Below are 27,640 nucleotides of genomic sequence, written 5' to 3' on the forward strand. Positions count from 1 at the left end.
TTCAGCTCTCCCCCGGCCAGGCAAGTCTCTGGGGGGGAAACAGGGGAGACAAAATGAGAGAAGCTGCAGGACAAGTGTGTCAGGGCAGATGAACCAGCTGCCTCCACGGTCTTCCCAGCCTGCTGCTGCTAGTGAGGAGTAAAACCATTGCTCAGGCCCGGGCTCCCCTTCCCCTACCAAGCACCATCCCTGGCACATCGACTCAGCCAAACATCCTCCCAGCCCCCCAAGACACCCCAAGGCAGTGCAAGCAGTGGGTGATGCCCAGGGGGAGCTGGTCCTTGGAGAGGCAGGGAAAGAGGCAGCAAACGTCCCCCCCGCAGCCCCGCCGTACCGAGAGGAGGGGCCGGGGTCCGGGGGCAGGCTCTGCGGGGCACACAAAGGGCTGCTCCTCACACCGCTGTCTCCTGCTCCGCGCTGGACTCTTCTTTCTTCCTCTTCATCTTGCAGAAGCCATGGAGCCCGCAGAAGCAAGCAAAGGTGAACTGGGGCATCACCTGGAGCAGGAGAGGTGCGGGAACACCCCAGGAGACCTGGATGGGGACAGGGAGAGGAGTCAGGGCAGCTCCGGGGGGGGTGCACGGGCAGGATGGAGCGTGTAGGACAGATCCCCAAAACCACAGGACTGGAACATCACCCTGCACTGCCCGCATCTCCCTTCCCCCTCCTTCCCCGCATCCAAAGCCCCCAGCCACGCACTCCCAAATTCCCTACCCAGTCAAAGACGAGGAGATTAAAACTCCTCCCCCCAGCCCCTCTCCTCAAAAGCAGGGAACAATGGGGACAGCCGTGGGGACAGCTGGCAGCTCCTGATGTGCACGGGAGGTGCCCCGGGCGCGGGGCAGCACAGCCCGGAGCCCCGGCCCGCACCCTTTGTGGCCGTTTTCAACAGACAAAATAATGCCCCAAAGCACAGCCCGGGTTACAGCCCAACAGCTGCAACATGTAATTATGCAAATGAAACGCTGGGGTTTGCTGTTTTGGTTTTGTGTTGTGATTTTTTAATATTTTTTTTTAATAAATAAAAATGCTGGCAGAAATACTATCTGAAGCACAACTTTCCTTTTCTTCCTACTTGAAATTTTAGCTTTTGTCCGGTTGGCAGATGACCTGCTCTACCTGCCCCAGAGGGGCTGGTGCTCCAAGGGAGCTGTGCCCAGCCCTTGCAGTCACATTGTCACCACCCCGTGGTGACACCCTCCAGCCGTGCCAGGAGCAGAGGGACCACAGCACCCACCACACACCCACTGCCCGGGGCTCCCGGCAGAGCCTAGACTCAATATCTGCTCCTCATCGGCACCAGCTCAGACAGGGAACGTCTTGGGGCCTCAGTTTACCCATCTGTTAAATGGGCACGATGCTCGAGCTGTAACAGAAACACGTGGAAACCTCAATGTAGGAGTTACTGTCACCTCCCGAGCCTCACGGCCACCAACAGCAGTGAGCAAAGAGTGACACCCCCCACCCCCCGAGAGCCGAGCACTGCTGAGCCCCCCCAGCCCACAAACCCCGGCAGAGTTTGGAGCAGCCCTAGTTCACAGCAGGGACAGCTGTGAATTAACCACAGGGGAAAAAAAAAAAAAGCCAAAGCAGGTGGGACCCGAGCTCCCCCCCCCCCCGCTCCCTCTTTCCCAGCGGTGATGTTGCAGGGGGGTGATGCCACATCCCTGCCTTCCTGCTTTCCCCCTTTCCAAGGGGCCCAGCTGCAGCACAAAGCCAAGGGCAGCAGCGTGAGGCATCCCGTTTAATTCACTTCTGCTGCTGCTCCCCCTCCCCAGCCATCTGGGTACCTGCCTGGTAGCTCCCAGATTAAATCAGGCTACCTCTGGAGCTCTCCAATAAGGACAAGAGGCTTTTTAATGAGTCTCTCCCTCTGAATGGCTCCTCAGCAAAGCGGCAGGTCTCGCGTCTCTCTCTTTGTGCTGCTGCTTTTTTGTTACCAGCCTGAGAACGGGATTTTGGAGGGAACGGCTGGTGCCGAGGGGCTCGCCAGGGTGGGGGGCCGCTCACCTCCTGGCCCCTGCACCCTCCTGGCTTCGCATGGGGTCAGCTGGAGCAGAGCAGAGCACAGCCAGTGGGGAGGGGATGAAGGGAGCGCCCCAGTTTGGCACCCCAGGTCCGATCCAGCCCTGCCAAACCCAGACTCAGTGCACACCTTCCTCGCCCATGCAGGGCTCTCCCCGCCTCACCGGGCTCCCTCCCAGCACCCTCCCCGCTCGTTAACACTCTCCGCATTAACCAGGCCAGCACGGCTGCCCCAGACCTCCCAGGCAGCGCCGCCTGAGCCGCTCTGTGTCCCCAGGGCTGCCCGTCCCCGCTGCCCCATGCCACCCCATGTCCCACCCGTGCCCGTCCCCTCTTGCAGACACAAAGCCACCCCGAGAGCCTGGGCGGTCCAGCGGGGACCCCAGCGTCCATTAGGGACCTATTGATATATTTAGAGGAGCTTGTTCCATGGAGGCTTTTCAGGCTGACCCTCTGCCTCGCATTGAGGCAGCAGACAATGATGAATGAGCCCCGGAGAATAGAGGCAGCCCAGCTGAGGCTGACGCTCCTGTTCTTCTTGAAAAGGTAGAAAAAGGACCCTGAAGGAGCAAGGAATAATTAAAAAATAAATGAACTGGCTTGGGCAGTGATGACAGAAGCCCTGCCTGATTTGCAAGGGCTGGGCATGCTTCACAAACCCGGGCTGCCCTTTCTATTCAAGGGAGAAGATCCTCTGGATAAAACTCCGCTGCAGCAGAGAAAATGCGAGGAGCATTAAAAATGTAAAGCTAGAGAATTCTCTTTAGTCAACTGCATAACCCCGGGCCGTGTTTGTCACTGTCACAGTGATGAATTGGGAGCTGTCTGAAATCAGCATGCTCACTTTAATAATGTCACTTTCCCCGAGCTCTAAAAAATGTCTTTCTGAAGCAGCTGGACGGAGTCTGTTCCTTAGCCCGGCAATTACCCATTTCCCTGGGCTTCACCAGGCAGCCCTCGGCAGCACAGCCTGGGCAGGGAGAGACCAGGGTGCAGGCAGAGATGCAGGCAGGGATGCAGAGATGCAGGCAGGGATGCAGGGATGCAGGCAGGGATGCAGGGATGCAGGCAGGGCTCAGCACAGCCTTGCTGCAGAGACAGGCTGTGGCTGCCCGGTGACACCGGCGGGCACAGGAAGGGACGCTCCAGCATCAGGATCTCTCCTTTCCCCTGGTTTTCTTACCCAGCTTAACGATTTCCCAAAAATGCCATTGAATTAATTTTGAGCTACTTGGTCGGAAAAACAAAACAAAACAAAAAACCCACAACCCCCGACATTAAGTTTTGCATCTTAAACCCTAAATTTCAAAGCCGCCTTTTGCCGCCAGCGTGTCGGTTTTTTCCTGGGAAATGGGATCATTTGCAATGGAAATTGGTCCCGTACTTTTGCAGGGAACTGAGTGGAATTAAATCATTTGTAATGAAATGCAGAAAAGTTCCCAGAAATTTCATCTCTTTTGCCTTTCACATCCATCCACCTCTACAGATTTTCAGGAGTGACTGATGGCTTGGGGATCACCAGCTTGGTTTTCTAAAATCCGCTGAGCAGACACCCTGGGAAAATCCCTGGGAAGCACCTGGAGCTGCAGGACTGAGCTCAGGGGACTTGCAGAGACTTTCTCCTGGAGGATGGCAGCTCTGTGCCATACAGACACTCCTGCATAGAGAGATCCTGGCATCAGAGATGCAGGTCCCACATCCCCTGGACAGCCTGTCCCTGTGGGGAGGGACAATCCCCCGCCCCCCCATCCTCCCCACGGCCACAGGATCCATCCAATTTCACGATTTTTCAGCCAAGTTTTCAAACCTTTTAATTCCTAGGGTTACTCTTTATTTCCCCCTCCATCCCCCAAACCTTGGACATTTCACTGCTTACAACCAGTCCTGAGATAAAACCAACTTCAAAGCAGTTTCTATAATGAGCAGCAGCGCATTAGAAACCCCACAACAGAGGAGATGAGACCGGGATAAAACTAACCTGAAAAGAAGCACCATCCCTTTAAGGAGAGATAATGAACGGAGAAGCTGTTGCTTGGCATGTTTGCAGAGAATCACTAATTAAAACATCGCTTCTGTAAAGTCTGCTGATCCCATTGATTCTTCCCCCCACACAGTTAATTTGCTGCTAGGAAGGCAAAGTCGCAAGGGTCCTCATTATAAAAATTTCACTGGCTGCAGCTAATGGTTGTAATTAATAGGTGCAATAAATTTCAAATGGGCAGCCAGGGTGTTCATTAGCTGTGGGCTGACTCAGCACCGGTGGCCTCACCAGTTACTAAATAACCCATTTCCAAGCAGACGGGAGGAGGAAGGTTCTCAGTGGCACAACCAGCGCATCCGTAATTCCCCGCCGAGAGCCGAGCTGAATAAATAATTCCCGACGAGTCCCTGATTTGTCTCATTGGTGAATTGTCTGTGCAAAGCTCCTCCAGCTCTCAGCCAGCTAAACCAGCGGCAGGTTTTCCCGAAAGCGCTGGCACGGCCAAGGGACCTGGATTTTGTGTGGGATCAGCACTCGATGACTGAACACTTTGATGCAAAGTAGGTGAACATCCAACTCTGGCATCACGTAGCCAGGCATGGACCAACCCCCTGGGAAGCTGTTTGTGCAAAGCACAGCCCCACACTTGCCCACGCAGCTGCTGGCTCTGCCTGTGGGGGACGTGGGCTGCAGCGTGATTTTTAATGCCCTGGTCCTGCTCTGAGCATCCTGCGCTGGGGCTGAGCTTGGAAACCACCTCAGACTCCCACTGAGCATCATTTCCACCTCCCCCAGGAGGTTCCAGTTGCTGCAGCCCCATGACTGCACCAGCCCCTCCCTGGGTGCTTCCAGCAAGGTGCTGGGCTCTGCCTCGTTAGGGCTGGGTGCTGTCACAGCTTTGATTAAAATACCCAGCTCATTATCATCTGGCTGTAATTAAGCTATTAATAATCGGCACTTTCTCCCCGAGTTACCTCCTGCGATCAGCATCTATAGGACACTGGTGCTGCTTCTGCTGCTCTTCCTGCACCACCACGGATGCTGTTGGGAGGAAAACCCCACTGAGCTCAGCCCGTGCATTGTGTCGTGGGATGACACCTCTGCTCAGCCCAGGGATATTTAGGAGCTGGTGCCCTGTGCATGAGCCTGGTGACCCTTGCATGCCCGAAGCCAAAATCAGGGCTGCAGCCCGGAGTGGTGCCTGGGGCTGCCAGCTCTGTGTCAGGGCTTGTTTCCCCTGTCAGGCTGCAGTTTCCTGCCGGACAAGCCTGTGCCTCGCCCACCGGCAGCTTTGGGATACAGGAGCTCCACACCCAGCTCCAAGAGGAAGCTGGGGATGATGGATGCCTGACTCATAAAGGGCAGCTATTATCTGTAATTAGTGTCTTGTCCTGCTCTGCACATTCTCCCCTGGGAGCTCAGGAAAGACCAGGGACTGTTGGGGGGGATTCAACAGCTCCAGCATTTTTGCCGGGCGCTTTTGGAGATGGAGCTGCCCAGGAGCATCTTTGCAGCAGCTCTTCCTCTTCTCTGGACCAGGGACAGGATTTCCATCACCGTTTTCTTAACAACAGGTGTGTGCTGAACTTACTCCAAGCCGCTTTGAAAACACCAACCTGACCCACTGTTTCACCGAGGGCTGTAGATGTTGTACAAACACGGCAGCTGAGGGGGTTGGGTTTGCCCGGCTCTGGGCGTGGGCAGGAATTGCAGCCACACGGGGCTGCGGGCAGAGGCCGTGCTAATTGAAAGGTGACAGGAGCTGCTGCTGGGAGCTGGATGCCAGACAAGGCGAGAGCTCACCTGGCGCTGGCAGCATCTCCTCTCCACCATGGACCTTTTCCAGGGGTGTCTGCCAATGTCTTCTGCACGGCAGGGCTTTTGAGACACTCGTCCCGGGTGCGTCCCCCTGAGAATCAAAGACTGAAAACTCCAAGTCACATCTTGCTGCTGAAGCCCTTGTGCATTGCCAGCAAAGTGCTGCAGCTGGGCAAACAGGGGCAAGAAAGAGATTTGGCAGAAAGTCACCAGCCCTGGCTCCTGAGCACCAGACACCCCGATCAACATGCCCAGTTTCCTCCCGTCCCGGCTGCTCCTCGGCACAGCACAGAACCACAGAGCCTCCCGCTCCCTCCCTTTCTCCCCTGCTTAATGCCTGCCTTGCTAAAAGGAAAATCAATAGCATCAAGGGTAGTGAGAGCAAGTCTCAGGGGTGGAGTATCTCGCCAGCACAGCACAGACCAGCTGCCAATAATCCTGCTCTGAGCTGCCTTGCCCAACAGCCACCGAAACATTCCTGCTGCCGTGTCTGCATCCCGCGGCCGGAGAGGATTTTCCTCATTGCTTCCCCAGCACAACATCTCGGGTTGCAAGTAAAGCAAATGGCCACCAAAAAAAAATATAATAAAATAATTCAATAAAGAATGGGAGCCCTGGTGTATTTTTTGGTTAATTTGCCCTGCTCTGCCCTTCTCAGAGGTTCATGGCACCCTCACCCCAGGCTCCACATCCCTGGCCCTGGGCTGAGTCGTGCGTGTCTGCCCCAGGGATGGGCCTGAATGGCTCAGGAAACCATTGTCATGGGTGAATTTTCTGAATGAGCAAATCCTCATTAAAAAATAATTAAAACAGCCTGGTGAGATTGGCTTAATTCCTTTCATTTTGACCGATGGTGTTTAGTTTTGATGATTTATGTGCCACAGTCTTGCCAGTTCTCATGCTTTCATCGTTGGAACTCATGGGATTTCAAGATTTTCTTCCTTCCACACCTCCCTGAGTCATGGGATTACAGCTGAATCTCAGCTTTCATTTTTTTCAATGATGATTATTTTTAAAGATGCATTCCAGGCTGGTGAAATAAACTTGAAAGCCTGACACCTAATGACTCAAAGCTCAGGAAGTGAGGGGGAAAAAAAAATAAAATTAAAATAATAGAGAAATTGTTGGTTTCCTCCTTAGTGAGGGTGGTTTGTAATTGCCCACCGTTGTTTGGGTGCTGATGGAGGTGGTGGCATTTGTGGTGGTGGGTTCTGCACTGGTCTGATCTGTGGTGATGGGGTCTGCAGTGACGGGCTCTGCAGCAGCACCCTCCTCTCCCACTCCACCCAGCCCTGCTCTGCCAGGCTGCTGTGCTCCCAGACATCTCCTTTGTCAAATTTTAAAAGTGCAGTTTGCCAGGTCTCACTGTTTAATTAACCTTGTCCCCATCACGTGCTCCCTGCCACAGCCTCCCCTCTGACATCCTGGTGGCACCTGGTGGGACTGGCGCTGTGTGGACAGACCCTGCCTGCTGCAAACTGGGTGGCTCCAGATTCTGAGCAACCCACTGGGTCCACAGCATCCCTGGAAAGGGCACAGCATGGTGGGGAGACAGGGCTGCAGGTGTCCAGGCTTTCCTCAGCTCTAAGAACCCCTGCCTGGGAGACCTGACACCAGCAGTGAGGGCTCCTGCCATCACCTGCAGCCTCTTCGGTGCCGGGTGAAGGCAGCGGCTGCAGCCCTTGGAAATGCCCTTGGCCTCTGCCTGAGGCTTTTGTTGAGCAGGGCTGCAGGTGGGGAGGCTTTGAACCGTGTGAGAACCACTCGTTGCCAAAGAAAAGCCTCCCCCTGCACCCGCACCCCCTTCAGCTCTGAATGGGGACGACGGCGCCTGAAAGGCCGTGCCCCCTGCCATCCCCGTCCCCCTTTGTCTCTCCCTCTGCTCACCAGCCCCTGCCCCATCCATCTTGCTAAACCTCTAAGGCCCTGCAAGGCTTCAATGCCCCCTTTCACTTGTTATTTGTTACCAGATAAATATGGGTGATTAAAAAGGGATCAGGAGTCCGTGCCGTTTGCAGAGGTGCCTGGAAGGTGGAGTCCCTCCTCTGTGTAGCCCATGGCTTTTCGCCCTACATGAGTTAAGAAAAGCAATCACATAGGAATAAAAAGCCATAGACCACAGCAGAGGGCTTACCCAGGATAAGCCAGCAGCCTTGGGGGAAAGAAAATAAAAAAGGGAAAGTGGGGGTGGAAAGTAATCCCTCTGTCTATGTTGTCCTCCCTCCGCATGCCCAGTTGGGAGCATGATCTGCTCCCTCAGAGACCCCAAAAGCAGGGGAAGCTACCACCCAAAAAACCCCTATGGACTCTGTCCCCATCACCTCTCAGCCCCACAGCATCTCAGGGTGGTTGGTTTCTCCTGAGTTAACCTCTGGGTCAGGAAGGAGCCAAACCTGCCATCTCTGTCCCCTCAGCAGTATTTCTGTGGTGGCCTAACACCAGGAGGAGGACCCAGCATCCTGCCTTTTCTGCTCCAAAGGCTGTAATGAACCCTGGGCTCAGGGAAAACAGCCTCTCACAGCGGAGGTGATGTTTAAAAGACAACATGCCTGAAGCAATGGCAAGGTGCCCAAGGAGCAGGCAGTGAAATGCTTCATTTTCACTCTCCCCGTGTCCCTGACACAGCTACACCTTATCTCCAAGATGGTACTTCCCGTCACATTTTTATATGCTGCTGTTAAGGAACCAAATAATCCCGATAAACCCTGAGTTAAGAACCAGATAGTCACTCTGGTTGCAAATGGAGCAGCACAAATTTACACCTGGAGATGAAGCAGCCCTTCCTGTCTAGGAGCACCTTCCCGTGCAGCAGCCCAGGAGCCCACAGGGCAAGTCCCTTTCGCTAGCAAGGGGGAAAAGCGCTCACCTTCTCCTGCAGCTGGATTGAAAACCTGACCCTTCAGGCCACTGAGGGACTTGTCCACAGTCACAGAGTCGCTCAGAGGCAGAACTGGGAACCAAAACCCTTTCCCCGGGCCCCGCTGCCCCCGCAGCTCACCTGGCTGCAGAGGGGAGGGACGCTGAGCGGCCAGAGGTGCATCCAACAGACCCGCCTTTGTCGGCTGAGACAAAGGGCTAAAGAAAGGTCTGGCTGCAAACCCGTCTGGCTGCAAACCCGCCTCCCGCCGCCTTCCCCCGCTGCCTGCCCGGGGAGCTGCCATCTCCGGACTCACAAAAGAGGCAGCTCAGGACGAAGTGAGGAGTTTCATGGGGAGCAGCTGCTCCAGCAGCTCCTCGGAGTGCTGGACACAAACCTTATTCTCCAGCAAAAAGCCTCTGCACCTGGGGGAGCTCCTCCGGTGGCCAGAACTGCCCAGGTTGTCCCTGGGAAAGCACTGGCCTCTGCTTTTATTCTCTTCCCCTTCCAGGACACCGGCTCATTCAGCAACAGTGACTGCTAATTGCCAGGAGCTGACGAGGTCAACTCTGCTATTGAGCGGAGGAAACTCCCTTTCTTGTTACCCTAGCAAGAATCCTTGGGAAATTCAATGTTTCTAAAGCCACACAGCAGCCAGGTTTGGAAGCAGGAAGGATTTTGCACCCTGCAGTTCGTAATAGCAGTGAACATGACTTTGACCTACAAACCAAACTTCTGAGGCACATGGGTAGCTCTGAACTGGCGTTTTCAAAGGTCTTTCCTCTTTTAACTCCCATATATGAGTGGCAGAGCAAAAAGACCACTGTGTTCCCCCCCTTTCCAACACAGTCACACTTCTTTCCCTGGTCCTTCGCTCTGTGGGTGGCAGGCACAGGACAGTGTACCCATGGCTCTGCAGGAGTATGGTCTGGCCCTGGCTGAGCTGTAGGTGACACCAGGAGCCCCACGTGGGTCTTTTCCCTCTCGCTCTGCCCCACCCCACCCCCTGGTCCTGGGGTGCACTAAGGGGACAGCCCCAATTTCATTGCACGTGGCACATTCGAGGGATAAATCTGTCGAGCCAGACTTTGTGGCTCCCTGGGACGTGTCCCTGTGGCTCTGCTTTGGCACCCAAGACCTTCCCAAGGAGGCTGCTCTCCCCAGCATGAAAACACAAGGGCATGTGCTTGTCCAAAAGCCACCAGCCCCACTGCACACCACAGGGACCCGAGGACAGCCTGGAGCCACCGGCTGAGCGCAGCTGACCTCACCTTTGGCAGCACCGTGTCCTCCTGGCAGGAAGGGCACCAGGCCAGCAGGCAGGGGCCATGGGATGGCATCACCTGCACCATCCTCTCCTCCCCACACCACCCTGGCCCTCACCAGCGAACCCCAGGTGCTGCAGGGATGTTCAGCCCAAGCAGCCACCCCCACCACCCTCAGCAGCTCTGGGTGGCTATAGGGGGGGGGTCTCATTTTTGAAGCCCTGATGCCTCCCTTGGCAGCTGCTCCCACCGTTGTCCCCAGCACCCTGTCCCAACGTCCCCGCCGAGCCTCGTTGCACGGGCACATACTTGGGATTGTTGTGCACCGAGGGGCTGGGAGCAGAGGGGGGGGAGGAATCAGGTATTTCTCCATCCCCGGCTCCGGAGAGCCGGTAACAAAGGCGCTATTGAACTGCAGCCTCTCTGGTCTGTGAAGCAGAAACCTCTTGTATCTACTTCACTGCCTTTGATCTAACTCCCCCAGTGGGATGTATATTACTCATGTCCTGCTGCTCGGGTACTGCTGCCAGAGTGGGACGGGGGGGACAAGCCCCCGCTCACCACCCCGGGTTTGGGAAGCGTCCCTTCCAGCACGGGGCAGGGGCGCCCAGCACCCGCTTCCACTGCTGCCCTTCCCGGTGTCCCTTCCACCTCTCCTCCATCCCCCAACCCTGGCACTCTCCTGGACCCCAAACTTCAGGGGATACGTGCTGGTGCTCAGCACTCAGCCAAGCATGGAGGCGGGAGGAGCAGGGCTCTGCGCCTCACATTCCTCTTCTGTAATTAAAGCCGGTGAGCTGGGTGGAGGGGGAATTTCCCAAAGGGTTTTACTGGCATCTGGACAAGGGTCAGACAATGAGAACATTTGACAGGGTGCCCAAATCCACTGTATCTTGGATACGCTCAGAGCCTCCCCCATGCTGCTCGTCCCAGTCGCTGAGTTACCCAAGGTGGGGGCTGTTGGGGCAGGTTGGGAGGTGGGGAAGGTGGAGGGGAACCTTGGGGACTCTCCCACCGTGTCCCCAACAGCCTTCAGCACAGCCAGGCTGCCCCAAAAGCACCAGAGCTGGAGCAGCACCAGCTTGCTCTGAAACCACATCCCCGCCAGGATCCCCCAGAAGATCCTGGGTAAAGGCACCAGATGCACCTCAGGGACTCACGGTGCTTCAAGTGCTGCTCTAAAAAGTACTTTCCTGCCTTCAGCATCTACCTGCCATGCTCCCCAGGGAGCCAGGGGCACTAGGGGCTTAGCCTGGTTTTGCCATCCCAGTTACCCCAAAGCACTCGAGTGCTTTTGGAAATGTTGTTTTCCTGCCTTTCCAGTTGGTTTGCAGAAAACCTTGTGCCTGGCAGCTCCCACCAGCACCCCGAGAGACACACATGGGCATCCTCTGTGGGCCCCTGGGGTGCCCACGGGACAGAACCCAAAACTACAGCACAAGAGGAATTCTCCCTGCAGCCAAAGGCTTTCAACACTGCTTCCCTGTCTCCCAGGGCTTATCCCTCCATCCCCAGCTCCCTGCCCGTGTCCCAGAGCTGGGACATGCTCAGAGCCCCTCCGGGGCTGCTTCCAACCCTGCTGCAAAGTGGAGAGAAATAACACAAACCCAACAGCTGAAACAGAAAGGATGGACAGATGGATGAATAGATACTCAAGATCAGAGACCAGCTGAGCCAGGCACACCTAAAGGATTTTGTTTTCTATGAAGATCCATGCTGTTTGCATCCCAGGAAGATGCAATCAGCATTTATTTTAGGGGATCATCTGCCATTTATCTCTCTTCCCCCACAACCTCAGAGGCTGGCTCATGCCCCAGGGCATGTGGGACCCACCTCTTGTTTAGTTTTTAAACATCAACTACAAGAACTTGGGGAGCAATTGAAGTCAGAGTTGGGCAATGATCCATTTTCAAGCTGTCTTGACAACTGGCTCCAGCACAGCAAGATTAGATCTACTAATCACATCTATAAGGCGCCCAGGATCATGAATTGGGTATTTGGAGAATATTTGTCATTGTAACAATGTCATTTCCCAGCCTTCAATGTGCACTACCTTGTCCTCCGAGTCCTTATGGTTGGACTTTTTGGCTTTACAGAAACATCTACTTGGGCAAGAGGAGGCTCAAATGCCTTTGTTGTATAGGTGCTCTGTACAGCTAAAGGAGCACACTGCCTGTCACTTGTGTGTGTCCCATGGAGAGGGTAATATGGGGGTTATTTATGGATTTTAATCAGCATTCTCATCACCTGATTTTGTACTGACAGCTGCTTTCATGAAACAGATATAACCCGAATTTTTCCAGTGTGCTATATAAATCCCTCAGCTCTTACAGGCAATAAAAGGTGGGGCAGGAGAGTTGTGAGACACCCCAGATCAGGCAGCACATCCTTAGGTGTGAGTTCAGGAAACAACAAATCTGCCTCCCTGTCGTTCCCCAAAGCAGGCATCTGACAGCGAGACCCCTCAGCAAGACGTGCTGGAGAGATGTGTTCCACAAATGCAGGTTGGCAGCCCAGGGCAGTGAGCACTGCAGCACTGCTCTAAGGACAGACCTGAGAGAGCCCAGGCTTCCTTCACAGGATGTTCTGGCAGCCACAGAAAATACAAAGGGCCAAAATAGTCCTGATTTTGCAGGTGCACACGCAATCACACACTCCTTCCAAACCACAGAATGCAACATAAAATTGGTCTGATTTGTTTTCAGGAACGAAAAGAAAGCCTTTAATTTTCTGGCTACTTTTGCACTTTATGCCCATAAGGATGCTCAGCTCAGCCCAGCACCACAGCCCCACAGGACTGGCTTTTCCACGGGTGCCTGAGGTTGCTTTGGAGAGCAGAAATGATCTCGCTGAAACAGCCAAGTTTGAGCCAGGAGGAGTATTTTGCAAAACCAGTTAGTTTATAGCAGTCAGCTTGGGGTACAAAAGCAGCTCTGAGAAGTTACAACTGTTCCTTCCCACTTTCCCATTTGGAACAGCATGCCAATTCCAGCTCTCCTTCCCTCTTACCAAAAATACGTGGTTTAGGTGACTGGAAATGTAATGACAGCTTTTTCTCTGGGTGAAACAAAATGTTCTCCAACCCTAAATTATTTTGTTTCTCGGCTTGCTGGAAAAATTCAGAATAAATTCATGTTGGTTTGACCCCTCGGTGCTTCTGTGCTCTGCAAACCAACAAATCACCCCTCAGCAGAGGACCTGCACCCCAACCAAGCTGTCCTTGGAGGGGCACGTCTGGCCCCAGGACCCCAAGACTTGTGTGTGCTGGGTCACAGCCTGCAGGATGCTGCTGAACCCCAAATCCCTCTGCTGTGCCTCTGCCCAGCCCTGCTGCACACGCAGCGTTGCTGCTGCCTCCAGCTTTTTTTCAAGGTGAAGGGCTGAGGGAGGGAAGGGACGATAATGACCCAGACCTGCTTCCTGCAAAGTAGCCATCAATTTGCCACACAGCCCATTAAGAGAGGGCAAATGCAAGTCGGGAATCCAGGTAAGTCACTCACTAACAAGATCCTCCCGGGCCTTTTAGCACATTCCTGGTCACAGATATTTCAGCTCCCGCAGCCCCAGCTGTAATTAAGTCTGGGCTGCGAGGCAGGAGACGCCGCAGCAGCCAGAGGGGAATTTGTCTGGATTTGCCGGAGGAGCGCACAAAGCTGACGAGCAAAAGGTCCCTCCGGGGGGGCTGCAGCCCCGGCAGCCTGCTGGGCTGGTCCCCGATCCCGGCAGGGTGAGCGCTGCTCCCCTGGGATCTCCGGCAACTTGGACTTGGTAACGGAGGGAGAGGGAAACCCAGAGGCTGAAGGGGGTGGTGGTTCAGTGATCGGGAGCAACTCAGGAACAAAGAGATGGAGGAAACAGAGGGGAAGGTGAGGAAAGAGCCCCGTGGGGGCACTTGGTCCAGAGGTAGAAAGCAAAGGAGAAGCATCACTTCCACACCAGCGTGACCCCTTTGACTCCCCTGGGGACACTTCCTTGGACTCAAATCTGCCTCAGGGGGACTCCAGTGATTTCAGGGACATCACCGTGGGCGCAAACTTGAGGACAAAAGAGCTCAACCCGTCTCCCACCACCATAAATGAAGGCTGAATCCACTGACCACAGGCGGTGCTGGGGAAAGCAGAGCCCCTAAGGTGCCCTTCCCCATCCCCTCGCAGGCCAGACCCCAGCCCCTCACTGGATGTGCCTTCACCATCACATGCACAAGCTCAGACAGCTCCTGCACAGCTGTCTGAGGGACACAGCTCCCTCCTGGGACAAGGGCAGAGACAGCCACCAGCAGTCTGGGACTCACACCACTGCTTCACACTGAGCCTGAGGGGGGTTCAACCACCCGTTTCCACCAAGTCTCCTCTTCCTCACTTACACGGAGAACTGGCACTGGCACAAACCAGAGAAACTGCAGCCTCCTTTGCTAACAGCACTGACCCCCAGAGTCCTCTTGGCTTATTCTGTGCACACAACAGAGGATTGCTGGCACATATTCCTATCCAGGCTGTCCTGTGCAGTTGATGGTCTATCCACCTGCCATTGTGTGCCTGTGCATGTGCAAGGCAGAAGGTGATTAAGCATCACCCAGCCCTTCATGCCCTTCCAGAGTTGGGTGAACCATGTCTAGGCATTGAAAGTCCAGCCTGGCTCCTGCTCTGGATTTTGAGGGGTCTCTGCCATGGTTGTGCTGAGCTGGCAGCCCCAGAGGGAAGATCTGTTCAATATCAAGCTCGGGCTGCCCCCAGCCCCACGGGCTGTCCTCTGCTGGTGTCAGCAGCTGGGTGCAATAGGCAGTGTGCAAGAGCAGGGTGTCCTACGAGTGGGGAATGGGGGCTGGAACAAGGGACAGCACATGGCTTAGTCTCTGGGAGGGCACGGTGGCATCCATGGCCCATCTGTATGGCTTGACTGGTGGGGTTTGGGGAGCATCAGAGATGCAGCCTCCGTGTCAGGTTCAGGGTGTTGCAGACATGAGATATTTGTGTTCCGTCTGCTGCTGGCCCTGCTGTGCTACCAGTGATTTGTCATGTTCTGCTGACAAGTCATCAGGGACTCGTGACATAATGTGACACTTATTAGCATGAGGAGAAATTCTGGTGGAGAAAGTGTCTCTTTCCCACTTTGGAGACTTTCTCCATTGCTCACCCTGCAGGACTGAGCACCAGGGTCTCATTGATCTCCCAAGGGACAGCCACACGTGGGGGGAAGATGAACCTCACATGGAGCCCCATAAACACTCTGTGAAGGTGCCCCAAACCCATACCCGACCTGTGCTCTCCACCTGGAGCTGTCCCAGCCCTGGCCCCACCCAGCCCGGCTGCTGAAGCTCTGCTACTGCTGCCTGGGGACACACGGACACCTGCCAAAACCAGGAGGGAACATCCCTCGGGTTCCTCTAGACACCCTCAGCCCACTCCCTAGTGGGGGGCTCAGGGGGCTCTCCCTCCCTCCCCTCGCCATTGCTGAAGCTTCCAACAGAGGAAAAATTATTATTCTCCTTAAGGAGCTATTGCAGCCCAGACAGGAGAGAGCAGCCAGGCACTACTCACACACACACACACACACACACACACACACACACACACACACACACACTGAGTCTTTGCCCAAATCCCTGCCCAAGCCATCAGGAACCGTTTGGTCTCTCCAGACCCTGCCAGCCCTCAGGAACCCCATTGCTGGAGCCCATTTGCTTTCCATACCCCACGTCTGCAATAACGGCAGGAATCAAATGACACCAAAACCAAGGCAATTCCTACCTCCAAGTAATTAATTTCCTTTCCCCCGGCTGACATCACCCTTCAGGTTAATACATGCACCACTTCCCTTATCTTTCTTCGGGATTACCTCATCGGAGAGAGCCCGGAGAGCCTCCCTCTCTGCCCTGCCCAACACCAGCCCTGCTGCTGGAGCTGCAAGTTTGCAGCCGGAGGAGGAATCGCTCGGATGCGGCTCCCCCAGCACACCCAGCTCCTCTGACCACCCCGTGCTGCTTCCTCCCGGGAGCCAGGGGCGTTCCCCGAGGCACAAGCACTAACAACTCTGCTCTCTGCCCTTCGGTTCACACTCGTCAGAAAGCAAAAGACACTTCGGCACCCGGCAGAGTTTCTCTTTGCCTGCAAGCGGGGCTGAGACGGGATTTTATACGTTACAAACGGTGCAAAAGTGTTCGCAGACACACAGACATACCCAGTCCTTACACTAACACCCCCACTTCGTGTGTGGTACCTGAGTAACACCGAAAACTTATCATCTATGGCCGCAAACTTATATTCATATACAGGAACTCTCATGCAAGCGAACCCTTCAGATCAAAACCCAACAGTTAAAGAGCTTATGCGTAATTTAGCTGTTAAGTACATTAATGTGTTGCATCTAATTGTATGTCAACATAAGTGATGTGAACACATACGAATGTATATACACACATCTTCACACATATGAATGAATGGTGACTATTTGGTGATTATTCTCACCTAAAACAAAGACTATTTAGTTGCGGGTTTTTTTTTTTAGCTAATCACATCTATATCGACAGGAATATAAGGACTGCAAGCAAACGCCAGGCATCAGCTACAGCGCAGGGAGAACAGATGTAAAGACACACACTCACATCCACATCCACCGACAGATTTTCAACACCCACAGGAGGCAGAGAAAGGACTCGCATTGCTTCGGGATGCTCCCAGGCAGACCCTGCCCGCAGACTTCGGGTCCTGGGAGGGAAGCTGGGTGCCCAGGGGACCCAGGGTGGGTGCAGGTGTGGGGTTGTGTCACACAGACACCCCTCACCCGTGAGCGGGCAGCCTGCGGACCCGCTCTGCCCCCCGCCCGGCTCTCCCGCACACGCAACTCCTCCGGGCAGGACTTCAAACAAAGAAAGAAAGAGAGGGGGGAAAAAAAGGCTGTCTTACTTTTTTTTCTTCTTCTTCCTTTGTTTTTTGTTTGTTTGGTTTTTTTTGCTTTTATCCCCTCCTCCCCGCAGACTCGGTGGCGGGACCCGCGCGGGACGGCGATGCGTTTGGTGAGGAGGATGAAAAGGGGCTTCAGAGAGCGGCGGGAGCTGCGCAGAGCCGTGCGGAGGGGGAAGAAGAGCTTTGCCAGCAGAGAAGAGAAGGAACAAAAGCCCAGAGACGCCGGAGCGGTGCTGAATAGGTGTCTTCCTAATTGTAAAGGGATTGTGCGGCTGTGTGTGGCTGCGGGGCGGGGGGAGGCGGGTGGAAGGGGCGATGGGAAGAGGCCTCCCTCCCACGCCGGCTGGGGACGGCCGCCCGCAACCTCAATCTGAGGTTAGCGCATAAATTATCTCCCGTCTCTCCCCTACTTCTTCTCCCCGGTGGATCCTGGCAGACGGCTGCATCCCCGCCGCTCCGCTCCACCGCAGCTTCCCCAGCCCCGCACAGCCCGGGACCCCCCGGCCCGGCCCCATTCCTGCCCCCCAGCCCACGCCAGGGATGCCGGCGTTCCCCATCTCTCCTCTCTTCCCCCCCTTTCTCCCTTTCCCCTTTGTCTTCGGCCCCGTCTCCCAGCCAGGCAGACACAAAAGAGCCTCTGACCTGGGAGGAGAAACACCCGTTTCCAGAAAACAATCCCCCCGAGTGCTCCGGTGTGTGCTTTCGGCAGGTAGGGAAATTAAAAATAGCTGGGATAGCTCGAAATTGGAGGCAGCATTCCTTCCCTAATGGGTGTAATTAGCGGAGTGAGGAGGGAAGCGTGTTTCCCCGGCTGTTCCCTGCATCTTTCCGCGTCTCCAAGCGCCAGCCTGCCTGGGCTCTTCCACGGAGCTTGAGGAAACGGCGTTTTTCCACTTCCAGGAGCTGCCGGGGCAGGAGCTGTGCTTGGATGCAGCTACACGCACTTCAGCTGCCTTAAGGTCTTCCTCCACCTCTGTCTCAAAACAGAGGGTTTCAGGCAGGATTAAATCCCCCAACACATCCCGAATCCTCGGGGGCTTGCAGAAGCAAAGACAAGTCAGATTTGGGACTTTGTCCTTTATTCCCTCTGCTCCTTTGCTCTCCATCCACTTCAGCTCTCATAAATCCCGAGCTGTCAGTGTAACAAGGGGTGGTTCAGTGGGTTTGTAGCCGTTGGACCCATGGAGGAGCCAGATCCTCCTCCCGTGGCAGGGTCTGACCCAAGATGAGCACAGCACAACCTCACCTCTGCTGGGTCCCCTCATGCTGGGACACGGGGTCTTGGGCACCCAGGAGGTCCCTGGCAGAGAACAAGGACCCTCTCTGCCCTCTGCCTTGTGGGCAGCCCCCTCAGCAAACCCGTCAAGCCAAATTCTGTCCAGGATCAGTCTAATAATCAATTTTGGCTGCATTGGGCTTGGTGAGAGCAGCGAGCGCCTGTGATGGGCTGAGGATGCAGCAGGGTCCACCCCGTGCATCCTTCTTCCCAACAGGGAAGGGGCAGCAGATGAAGCCCCATGGGAGGGCAGCACTTTGGGAGAAGTCTTGGGCAGCTCATTAACTGATGAGCCTAACGAACCTGCTCGGCTGGGTGGTCTGCATGGGACAGAGGAGGAGCAGGAGCATCTGGATGGGGAGACACACTGAGGGTGGGCAGGGATGGGCTGAGCAGGAGGTCCAGCCAGGCCAGAGCCAGCTGGGGGGGCTGCACCAACCCTCAGCATCTGCTGGGCTCTGACATTGTGTTCACTTGGGCTTTTTTTAATTGTCTTGATGTCCCTCATTTGCATAATCCCCATAATGCAGCGCAGCAGGACTTTTGCTCTGAGCTAATAAATAGATGACAAAAATAAATGTGTCATGTAAGATTTGCTTCCATTTCTTCCCTTTGTGAGCAAGCTATCACCAAGAAATGATGCTCTCGGGGCTGATCTCACAGGAACTGTCAGCCTGGCCTGCCATAAGCAGCGATGTTTGCTCTGCCCGTGGTACATGACTTTGCCAGATGTTAGGCTCAAGTTGTGAGCAGGGAGCAGGAGGAGAAGCTGGCTGTGAAACGTGAGGACCTGCACCTCAGTGCCTGGGGTTTGTGCCACGTCAGCCCTTCAAGGCTCTTCTCCAAAAGCTGCCCCAAAAGTGGGCTGGCAAAGGGCTGCAGGAAGGACTGGAGGCTGTGAAAAGGTTTATCCTTGTGTGCATAGGGTGTTTGCATCCAGGCAGGTACCTGCAGTGCCTTATTTTTATATTTATTTTCTTCAAAATTACAGGGCACTGGGGGTTCCCCTCCTCCCTAACACTGCAGCCAGCTCTCTGCTCCTGGAGGAGTTAGCACCATTTATGAAATGAGTTGCCTTAGCTGAGAAGAAGAGTAATTGCTCTGCTCTGGCTGTCCAAGGGGACTCATGAGGCTGGAAAGGCACCAAATGTTTGCTACAGGATTATTTCTTCCTTGGTTTTACAAGAGTTAGTTTATCACCTCAAGAACCTTGGCTGGTTGGTGCACAGGGCATCAATGGGAACACCAGAGATCCCACCCAAAACCAGCCTTAACAGGCTCAAAGTTTCAAAACAGAGACTTAAATTCATCACTAGGGCATCCCTGAAAATCTTCACTCCAGGATTTGGGATTTCCCTTGGCTGGAGCTCAGCTGGAAGCTGAAGATGTAGTAGAGATGGTTCCTTTGCAGGGGGTGCTGGCAGCTCTGGAGATGGTATCTTGTGCATTACAGCACTTGGTATTTTTTTTTCCTTCCTGTAGCCCTGTGATTCTGGAGGATTCTCAGCTCTTGTACAAAAACCCTTTTAGCATTTCCAACTGTGCTGTTGAGAAAAGCTTGAAAACACAAAACCTAAAGGGTAAAAGCTACAAAAGAAATAAAGACCTGATAATAGATGAGCTGTTTTTTAAAAAACCCACACCAAATTTGTATCATTTTTATGACTGTACATAACTGCCTTCTGGCATGCGGATGCTTGAGCTTGGAGTCACCATGAAGATGAGTTCTCAACTGCTGGTCAGTGGAGGGAAAAGCACTGCCTGTGGTTTCCAACAGACTCTGATCAGGCTGTGAAAGGAGCTCGTCAACCTCAGAGAGCTGTACTTAATTGACAACGGGTCCAGGGATGAGGTTCTCGGATCACACGGGGGGTTTCCCAGCAGGGCTGCTCTGCAGGGCTCTCCCATGAGCTGGAGGTGGGATGTGTTGGCTGGGCTGGCAGTGGGGCACGTGGGGATGTCTCGTCCATGGCAGCAGCCCCAGAGAGGAGACACACGTGCAGACAGGGTGAGCAAAGGCAGGGGGTGAAGAACAAGAGACAGGGAATGAAAGCAGAGGAGGAGAGAGAGATGAGCTATGGCATGAAGCTGGATCTGGCTCTGGTGAGCCCCAGTGGGAGAGCTTTCCACTGCAGGCAGCCAAGATCTGCAACAGGTCTCTCCCAGCTGGTCCCAGCAGAGAGGCCTGCACCCCAAAATGCTCTGGACATGGGTCAGTGCCTCCCAGCATGACCATCACATCCACCTCCCAGTGCCTGCTGTGATGGTAGAGTGCTGGGAGAAGGGAAGGCAGGGAGCCATCAGGATGGTAAGCAGAGAAGAACAGAGAGAGATGGAAATTGGATAAGGTAGAGGAGTGAGGCCTGGAGGACCACAGCACATCCCTCCAGGATGCAGCAAATAATTTTCCCCTTCCCCAAAGCACCGCAGTGAGGGGATGGGATCATCCATCTTCATTACACCACCAGGATAGGCTCTGTCAGGTTACACTGTAAAACCAATCAATATCCCCCGTGGCCTCACTGGCCACAGCCCCCACCACACCAGCAGGCAGCCGGGGTGGGAACAGGGCACACCAGCACACGGGGCACTAAACACCCCCCAGGAACACCAGGCACTGCCCCCGGGGCAGCACGGGTCCCCATGGCACTGGGGCAGCAGGGACACACAGCTATTGCCACTGTCTACACATGCTTGATGATTTTTTTAAACAAGTTCACACTCTTTCTCATCTGCCAACCCAGGTGTTTTGCTTTCCCCTTGCCATAAAACCCTGAACATCTGGCTGATTATTTTCTGTAGACAACTGAACAAACCTCCTGCAACAAAACCTTGCAGAAGTGCATCTATTCAGGGAGCAAATATCACCACATAAAGCCTTATTTGCCCAGTTGCAATCACACAACCCCACTTTGATTGCAAACCTCACTCATGTGCAGTGTCCCAGGGCCTGTGCGCAGAGCAAGACACTTCCCTCCCCAGGGACATTCCTTCAGAGCAGAGAGAAGTGAAGGGCTGTGCTGTGAGCATTGCTTGTCTCCTCGATGCAGTTTGGACCAGCTTGGGCAAGGCATTCAGTACTCAGCAGCTGCCCTTGTGTCCAGCTCATCCAGCTCTTACACCCAGTCCTTGCACCAGCCCAGCCCTTGGTTGCTTTTCCCTGGTGGAAGCTCCCAGCACTCCCAAGGCTGCACTGGGAATGCTCCTTGTCTCATTGCTGCCTGGCCCTGCTCACTCCACACCTACGGGGGCAGGGAGTTAATAAACCTGGGAAATAAAGGTCAAGATTCAATCATTGGATGCTGCTGAGAGCAGAGCAAAGATGCTAAAGCTTTTATTGCCTGTGGCTGAAAAATGGTGGAGTGGACGTGGCCGTGCAAGCAGAGCCATCGGGTGATGTGGGGTGCAGAGGGTTTACCCCAGGATCAGGCCTTCCTGAGGGATCACACGGCTGCACCTAGAGCTGGGGCTCAGCAACATTCCCACCATCCAATCGCTCCCAAGAAACACCAGGGAGAAGACAGGCCCTTGGGATGGGGGAGCTTCAGGGCAGACGGGACCTCTGACCAGCACTCGGGTCTAGGGTTTTTACAGGGGATGCTGCAACCAAACTCTATCAGGGGTCCCTTCTTTGGGGTAGCTGCCTAGTAGCACCCACCAACTCAGACCAGCCCCATTCCCAGCCTGGCTGGGTCCATGCCCACCCCACAGAGTGTTCCCAGGGCAGGAGCAGAGACCTGCTCAGCTCCCTGCTCTGCACCAGGCAGCTTCACCCCGGCTGTTTGCAAAGCAGTCCCTCCCGCCCTGTGCCCAGGATCCTGCTGCGAGCAAAAGTCTCACCCAAGACAAGACCCATCCATCTTACTCTCAGCCCGGCTGCACAGCTAAAAATAAGCCAATAAAGTAGCAATCACCTTGGAGCAGCAGCAGCTCCATTAGAGCAGAGAGAGCTGCGGCACCTGCGCCCCAGCACGAGCCAGAACCCCAGGAGCCTCCACCTGCCCCACTACCCTAAAGAGGGGAGACTGAGAGATTAGGAAGGAATTCTTCCCTGTGAGGGTGGTGAGACCCTGGCCCAGGTTGCCCAGGGAAGCTGTGGCTGCCCCATCCCTGGCAGTGTTGAAGGGCAGGTTGGATGGGGCTTGGAGCAGCCTGGGCTGGTGGGAGGTGTCCCTGCCCATGCAGGGGGGTGGAACTGGATGATCTTTAAGGTGCCTTCCAACCCAAACCAGTCCATGATTCTACGGCAGCTCCTGGTGCTGCCCCATGGCCTTGTGCTCTGTCTCACTGGGCTTCTCCCAAGATGTTCCTGGTGGCACATCCCTGTGCCTCCAGCACCTCTCCTGCCTGCTGGGAGGAGGACAGGAGAGGGGCTGATGGCAGCAGTGGCTGCTTTGCACCTCTGCCCTGTCCCAGCCGCTCTCCTGGCCCCAGTTGCCCACCAGGGCACCTCCACTGCCATGTGTCCTGGCTGCAGGAAGCCCTGTCCCACCAGGGCTGCTCCTGTGCCTCTTCCCGTGCAGATGTTGGCCCGGGGGGCAGATCCAGCCTGGATGTTTGCATCGGTTTCCGTAGCGAACGCTCATTTGTCATGTAGATCTCCTGGCATTTTTTTAAAGGGTAGATTAATTTAGGGGAGCTCTCAGATCCAATTTCCTCTGGCAATGGCTCTATTAGGCTGTGCACAGCAGAGATACAGGCTCCCGTCCTCCTGCTGCTACTGATGGAATTTGATTCCACGCTGCCAGATCTGCAGGGCTGCGAACACATTCTCACTCTTGATTAATGTGAGTAATTTCTGCTTGAAAGAAGGTTGAAATGAGCAGCCAAGGGGAAGCGAACGGTGAGGGTTCCCCCCCCTCCGCCTTTCCCCAAACCCCCCTCTCCTCCTCCTCCCCCATCCCTCACTGCTGTTTGCATTTTCCCAGCTCTGGCATGGGCTAACACAGAAACAGAATCGCTGGCCCGGTTTCAAGAGCAGCAGAAGGTGCGGGAGGCGGGGGGGGCACCTCGGAGCAGGAAGGCGGGGGAGGGGGGAGGTCGCGGCGGGGCTGGGGGGGGGGACGCTGCTGCGGTGGAAGGGGAGAGGGACGGGGTGGGATGCAGGGATCGCCCCCCAGCCTGGACGGGAACAGGGGACCCGGGGGGCAGCGCCGGGACGGGCCCTGGGGCAGCCGCGACGGGGGAGGGGGCTGCGGACACGGGGGTGCACGAGGGGTGCACGAGGGGTGCACGGGGGGTGCACGGGAGGTGCACGAGGGGTGCACGGGATGTTGCACAGGGGGTGCACGGGGGGTGCACGAGGGGTGCACGGGGGTTGCACGCGGGGGGCGGCAGGTGTGGGGCTGCACGCGGGGCGGGGAAGGCGGGATGAGCCTGAGGTAAAGGCCGGAGCTGAGGGGAAAGGAGGGTCCGGCCGTGAGGGGAGCCGGGGGGTGCAAAGGTGAGGGAGGGAACGGGGGCCCCACCTGGGGGGCAGCACGGGGGTCCGGCCGTGAGGGAGAAGGGTCCCCCAGGGCCGGCTGCAGGCAGCCTGTCTGTCCCCCCCTGCAGGCACCCCAGGACACGGGGGTCCTGCCCCCAGCCCAGCTCGGTCGCTCCCGCTCTGAGGAGCGACGCTGTCAGCTCCAAGGCACGGAACATCTCCCCGGCTCTGGGTCCCTGTCCTGCCCCCTCACCCCATGGGTCTCCAAGGGTCCAACCTGCTCCTGGTGGCCACTGCAGGGACTCCCTGCTCCCCTGCAAGGCATTCACACCGTCTGCCTTTGATTCCTTCAGGTACATCCCCTGGGGGGCTGCCGTGGGGACCCGAGATGCCACACGGCTCTTTGTCTGTCTTTGGAGGGGGAGAAGCAGCTGCCTGACACCAACAGGGTGAGTACCCCCTGCCCAGCATCCCTGCAGCCCCGGCCACGTGAAAACCTGCTCCCCAGGTAGGGTCTTTGGAGGACACCATTGTAGCACTAGTAACAACAGAAAGTTTTTCCCCAGCCAAACCCTGTCCCCTACCTCCTCTCCCTCAGGAGCAGCAGTGGCTCAGCATCTCCTTTTCAATTTATTTTTATAAGGAAGGAGGGAGAGAGGGAGTCACATCCTAATCTGGCAAAATGTCAGGGAGTGATTCAGAGAAGAGGCGAGCAGCAGAGAGAGGCAGCCCACACAGGAGAGTTGTTTCTGATTTCCAAATGTCAGCATGTCCTTTAATTAAATGCTGATTAACAGGGGACGTGCTCCCTTGCGCTGGGACCCAGGGCAGCTGCTGGTACCATCCTCAGAGAGCCCAGGTGGTGCCACCAGCCTTGGTGGCCCATGGGACAAACTGCCTGGTGCAGGAGCTGGCCCTGCCTGAGCAAGGCAGTTCTGCCCCGTGGTTTGCCCCACACTGAGGACACCAAAAGGTGCTGGTTCAGCTGCTGCACGTCTTGGTCATGGCAGGCAAGCCTCTTGTGCCCAGGTCCCCCTTGGTCTAGCCTCTGAGCTGGGATTATGCCTGTGATTTTTTGTCTCCAAATGGAAGTTGGGTTGGATGTAGTTTAGTGAAACTGGATGCAAACTCCCTTGTGGATGCTCTTACTTTAGTTTGAGCAGCTCTTTTCTTCCTCGGCTTCTGCCTGTGCTCTGTACACTTAAGCTAGGCTGCAAAAATGCATTTGGGATCTCCAAAAACAACTTCTGTACCTAATACTGTCCATAAGCACTATCAGTTACAATGCTTCTCTTTGTCCTCTCAAGCATGCCCTGTCTTTGAAGTCAGTGGGAGGGTTATCCTTGAGGCTAGGAGGGCTGTGCTGTGCTCTGGGCTGTGTCTGCCCTGGGGGGGTGTTGTAAACCCTCACTGACCCTGGAAGTGGAGAGCAGAACCGTGCAGAGATAACCAGCCTGGAAGGTGGCCAACTGCTTCAGTCCTGGCTGCCACCCAGCTGCCTCTGCCTGACGCTGTCCCCAAGCACCCGGGATGATTCTCTCCAGTGGCACAGGGAGGTGGCAGGTGGGATGGAGCAGGGCAGATCTGTGCTTCCCTGCCTGCTCCTGCAGCCATCCTGGCCTGGAGAGCTTTGCACCAGGACCTTGCTACATACAGACCCTCCTGGAGAGCTTCACTTTGTGCCCTGGGATGGGCGACCGCCCAAGCACAGCCCTGCTCTGGCCTTTGGGATGGTTTTGGCTGTCCCAGCTGCAGGTTTGGTTCTGGGGATTATAGAGCTGGGGCAGCCCCACTCCAGGAGCAGCAGGCTTATCAGGACAAAAGAGGTACATTCTGCTCCACACTGAGTGCATCTGTCTGACCATAAAAGTGTTCCCAAGAGTACAAAGCTCTCTAAACTGCACGGAAACTTTTACCTCCCTCAGAGACCTGTGTCACACTGTGTGCATGGAGCCACTCACACAAACAAAGCCTGCCAAGGAGGTTACAGGCCTGAAGACACACGCCAAACAAGTCTAAATCTGAAGAAATACAGGCTATAATTAAAATCATGCACCTCAGTGCCAGAGCTGAGAGAAAAAAGCTCTTCACGCTTACCCTCCCATCTCCACAGCAGAGCCTGCCCTGCACATCCCTCCCAGCTCCTGCAGAAAGTTTTCCCTCCCTTTCTGTGTTGCATTCCAGCAATTGGCAGGACTGGAGGTGTGGGCTTGGGTGCCCCAGTGGCTCTGGGTGCCACGTTTCCCCCTGCCCCGCGCAATCTGCAGCAGCAACAAGTGTTTGCTCTCCGGAATCCCACAGCGACGCTGCCTATTTCCAAGCGCCACCTGATGGCATCATCTCCAGAAAGGGTTTGTTAGACAGTAACGATACTGCTCCGGCACCAGAGAGGGTGGAAAAGGAGAGCAGGGCCACTGGGTAAGAGCAGCCCTGCTCTCAGCACCCTGCCCTGTCCCCAGAATGGAGCAGACCAAAGCTGAGTTCAGCAAAAGCACATGCTGGCTGCTCTCTTCTTCTCAACACCACAAAAGTTCTTCCACGCTACCCAGAAGCCAGACAGATCCCACTAGCCTGGACCCCCATAACTCCCCCCCCTTTTTAATTCTTCTTGACATGCCTGAGAAAACAGCTCTGTGTTTATAAACGTGAGACTGAATTACACCGAATTCCCGCGGGTAGCAAGCCCTGAACACCTCCCACATGGCAATGGGACAGAAGACACTTTCTTCTACTGCCAGACAAGGGGTTTTGCCACGCCAGTGTCACCTCCACCTCCCTCTGCCTCCCCAGACAGGTGCCACCCAGACAATTGCTGGGGGCCCTTCAGCTGCAAGAGCCAAGCAGCAGGTCAGACACCTGCCCAGCCACAGGGGGAGGGTCTCCCCTGACACAGCAACCAACCAGCACCACCAGCAATAGTGCATGAAGGGGGATCCTGCAGTCAGGCCTCTCTTCCTCCCTGCTCCCCAAACCCGTGCCTGCTCAGGGCAGGGGCTTTAGGTGAGATGAACACAGTGCTGTCTCGGGATCCTCTTTGAGCACAAAGCCTTGGGAAGGGGGACCCTAACTCTGCCAATGTCCCTGCTGCCCTGCCTCCCTCCCACCCTCCCCTCCCTCCCCTGGGAGCGCCGGGCACTTGTCAATTCTCAGGTGACAGGCAGCGCTTTGGGGGAGCCCCTGGTTGCCTCCCAAGCGCCTGCATGGTGAGCAGGGCAGTGCCTGGCTCCCCAGGGATGGTTCTTACCAACCAGGATCCCTGCTCAGTGTCTGGCACAAGCCAACCTGCCAGTGTCCCAGGTCCAGAGCCCACCAACCCTGCAGGGACCGCTCATTCTCTCCTGCTGCTCTGGCTTAGCCTCCCAACTTCAGCACACACGGGAACACTGAGGCACCCCACACTGAGGCACCCAGATGGAGAGAGGCTGCAGCAAAGGGGTTTTGTGCTGGGAGGGATGGGGAGAGGACACAGGGGGAGGGGAGGTGGTGGGAAGGGGGGATGAATCATTTCAAGGGAGCCAGATTTCCATTTTCCCCCTGCTGGAAAATTAAAGTCTCCTCTGAGTTTGCATCCCAAATGTGATTGCTTTCGGATCCCTGCCTTGGAAGGCACGTACCTCTCTCAGCAGCCGGCCCTGCCGGGATCAGTGTCCATGCTGTCGACCTGTCAGCAGGCTCTTCCTTCTGTTCACGCTGAGCATCATATTTTCTTTGAACACTGAGGCAGTTAAAAGCTGCAACTTAAGGACTCAAGGCGGGTGGGGGTGGAGGTGGACAGCCTCACTGAGCATGAAAAGCAGCTATTGGCTCTCCCTCCCCAGCTGCTCTGCCACTGGGTTGGGCTGAACATGTATCATCCTTCCCCTCCTTTCTCCTTATTTCCCCATCTCTGTCCTTCCCTGCTCCGTGCCGGGAAGGCAGGGGAAGGAGGAGAGTTCCTGCTGGGTTCTGCTCCCCCCCCCCGTGAGCATCACACCTGCCCCTGGTGGGGCCGCCGGGCAGATGCGAGCGCTGCCCCAGCCGCCCTCCCCGCGGCATATGGCGCGAGAATTCTAATTTCCTCAGGGCAGCAGCTCGTGTGGTGACTGGCAGGC

The 27,640-nt window shown here is 55.6% G+C and overlaps 1 protein-coding gene across 3 annotated transcripts; it reads right to left on the bottom strand.

Annotated features, from left to right (window-relative positions):
- Nucleotides 1-368: 368 nt before the first annotated feature.
- On the bottom strand, nucleotides 369-27,273 carry BLACAT1 (BLACAT1 overlapping LEMD1 locus). Of its 3 annotated transcripts, none has more exons than XM_051639057.1 (2): nucleotides 27,164-27,273; nucleotides 369-533 (listed from the first exon to the last, which is right to left on the bottom strand). In XM_051639057.1, the coding sequence occupies exon 2, from the start codon at nucleotides 492-494 to the stop codon at nucleotides 393-395; it is 102 nt and encodes a 33-aa protein (XP_051495017.1). In that variant the 5' UTR covers nucleotides 495-533; nucleotides 27,164-27,273; the 3' UTR covers nucleotides 369-392. The 3 variants fall into 3 exon arrangements, with proteins under 3 accessions (XP_051495017.1, XP_051495015.1, XP_051495018.1); XM_051639055.1 differs by lacking the exon at nucleotides 27,164-27,273 and adding an exon at nucleotides 16,849-16,879; XM_051639058.1 differs by lacking the exon at nucleotides 27,164-27,273 and adding an exon at nucleotides 4,004-4,049.
- Nucleotides 27,274-27,640: the final 367 nt, after the last annotated feature.

Source organism: Apus apus, chromosome 23 (genome assembly GCF_020740795.1).
Source record: "Apus apus isolate bApuApu2 chromosome 23, bApuApu2.pri.cur, whole genome shotgun sequence".
Taxonomy (NCBI): domain Eukaryota; kingdom Metazoa; phylum Chordata; class Aves; order Apodiformes; family Apodidae; genus Apus; species Apus apus.

Excerpts from the sequence above, each read along its gene's own strand:
- BLACAT1 (XM_051639057.1), bottom strand. The coding sequence starts at position 494 with ATGCCCCAGTTCACCTTTGCTTGCTTCTGCGGGCTCCATGGCTTCTGC.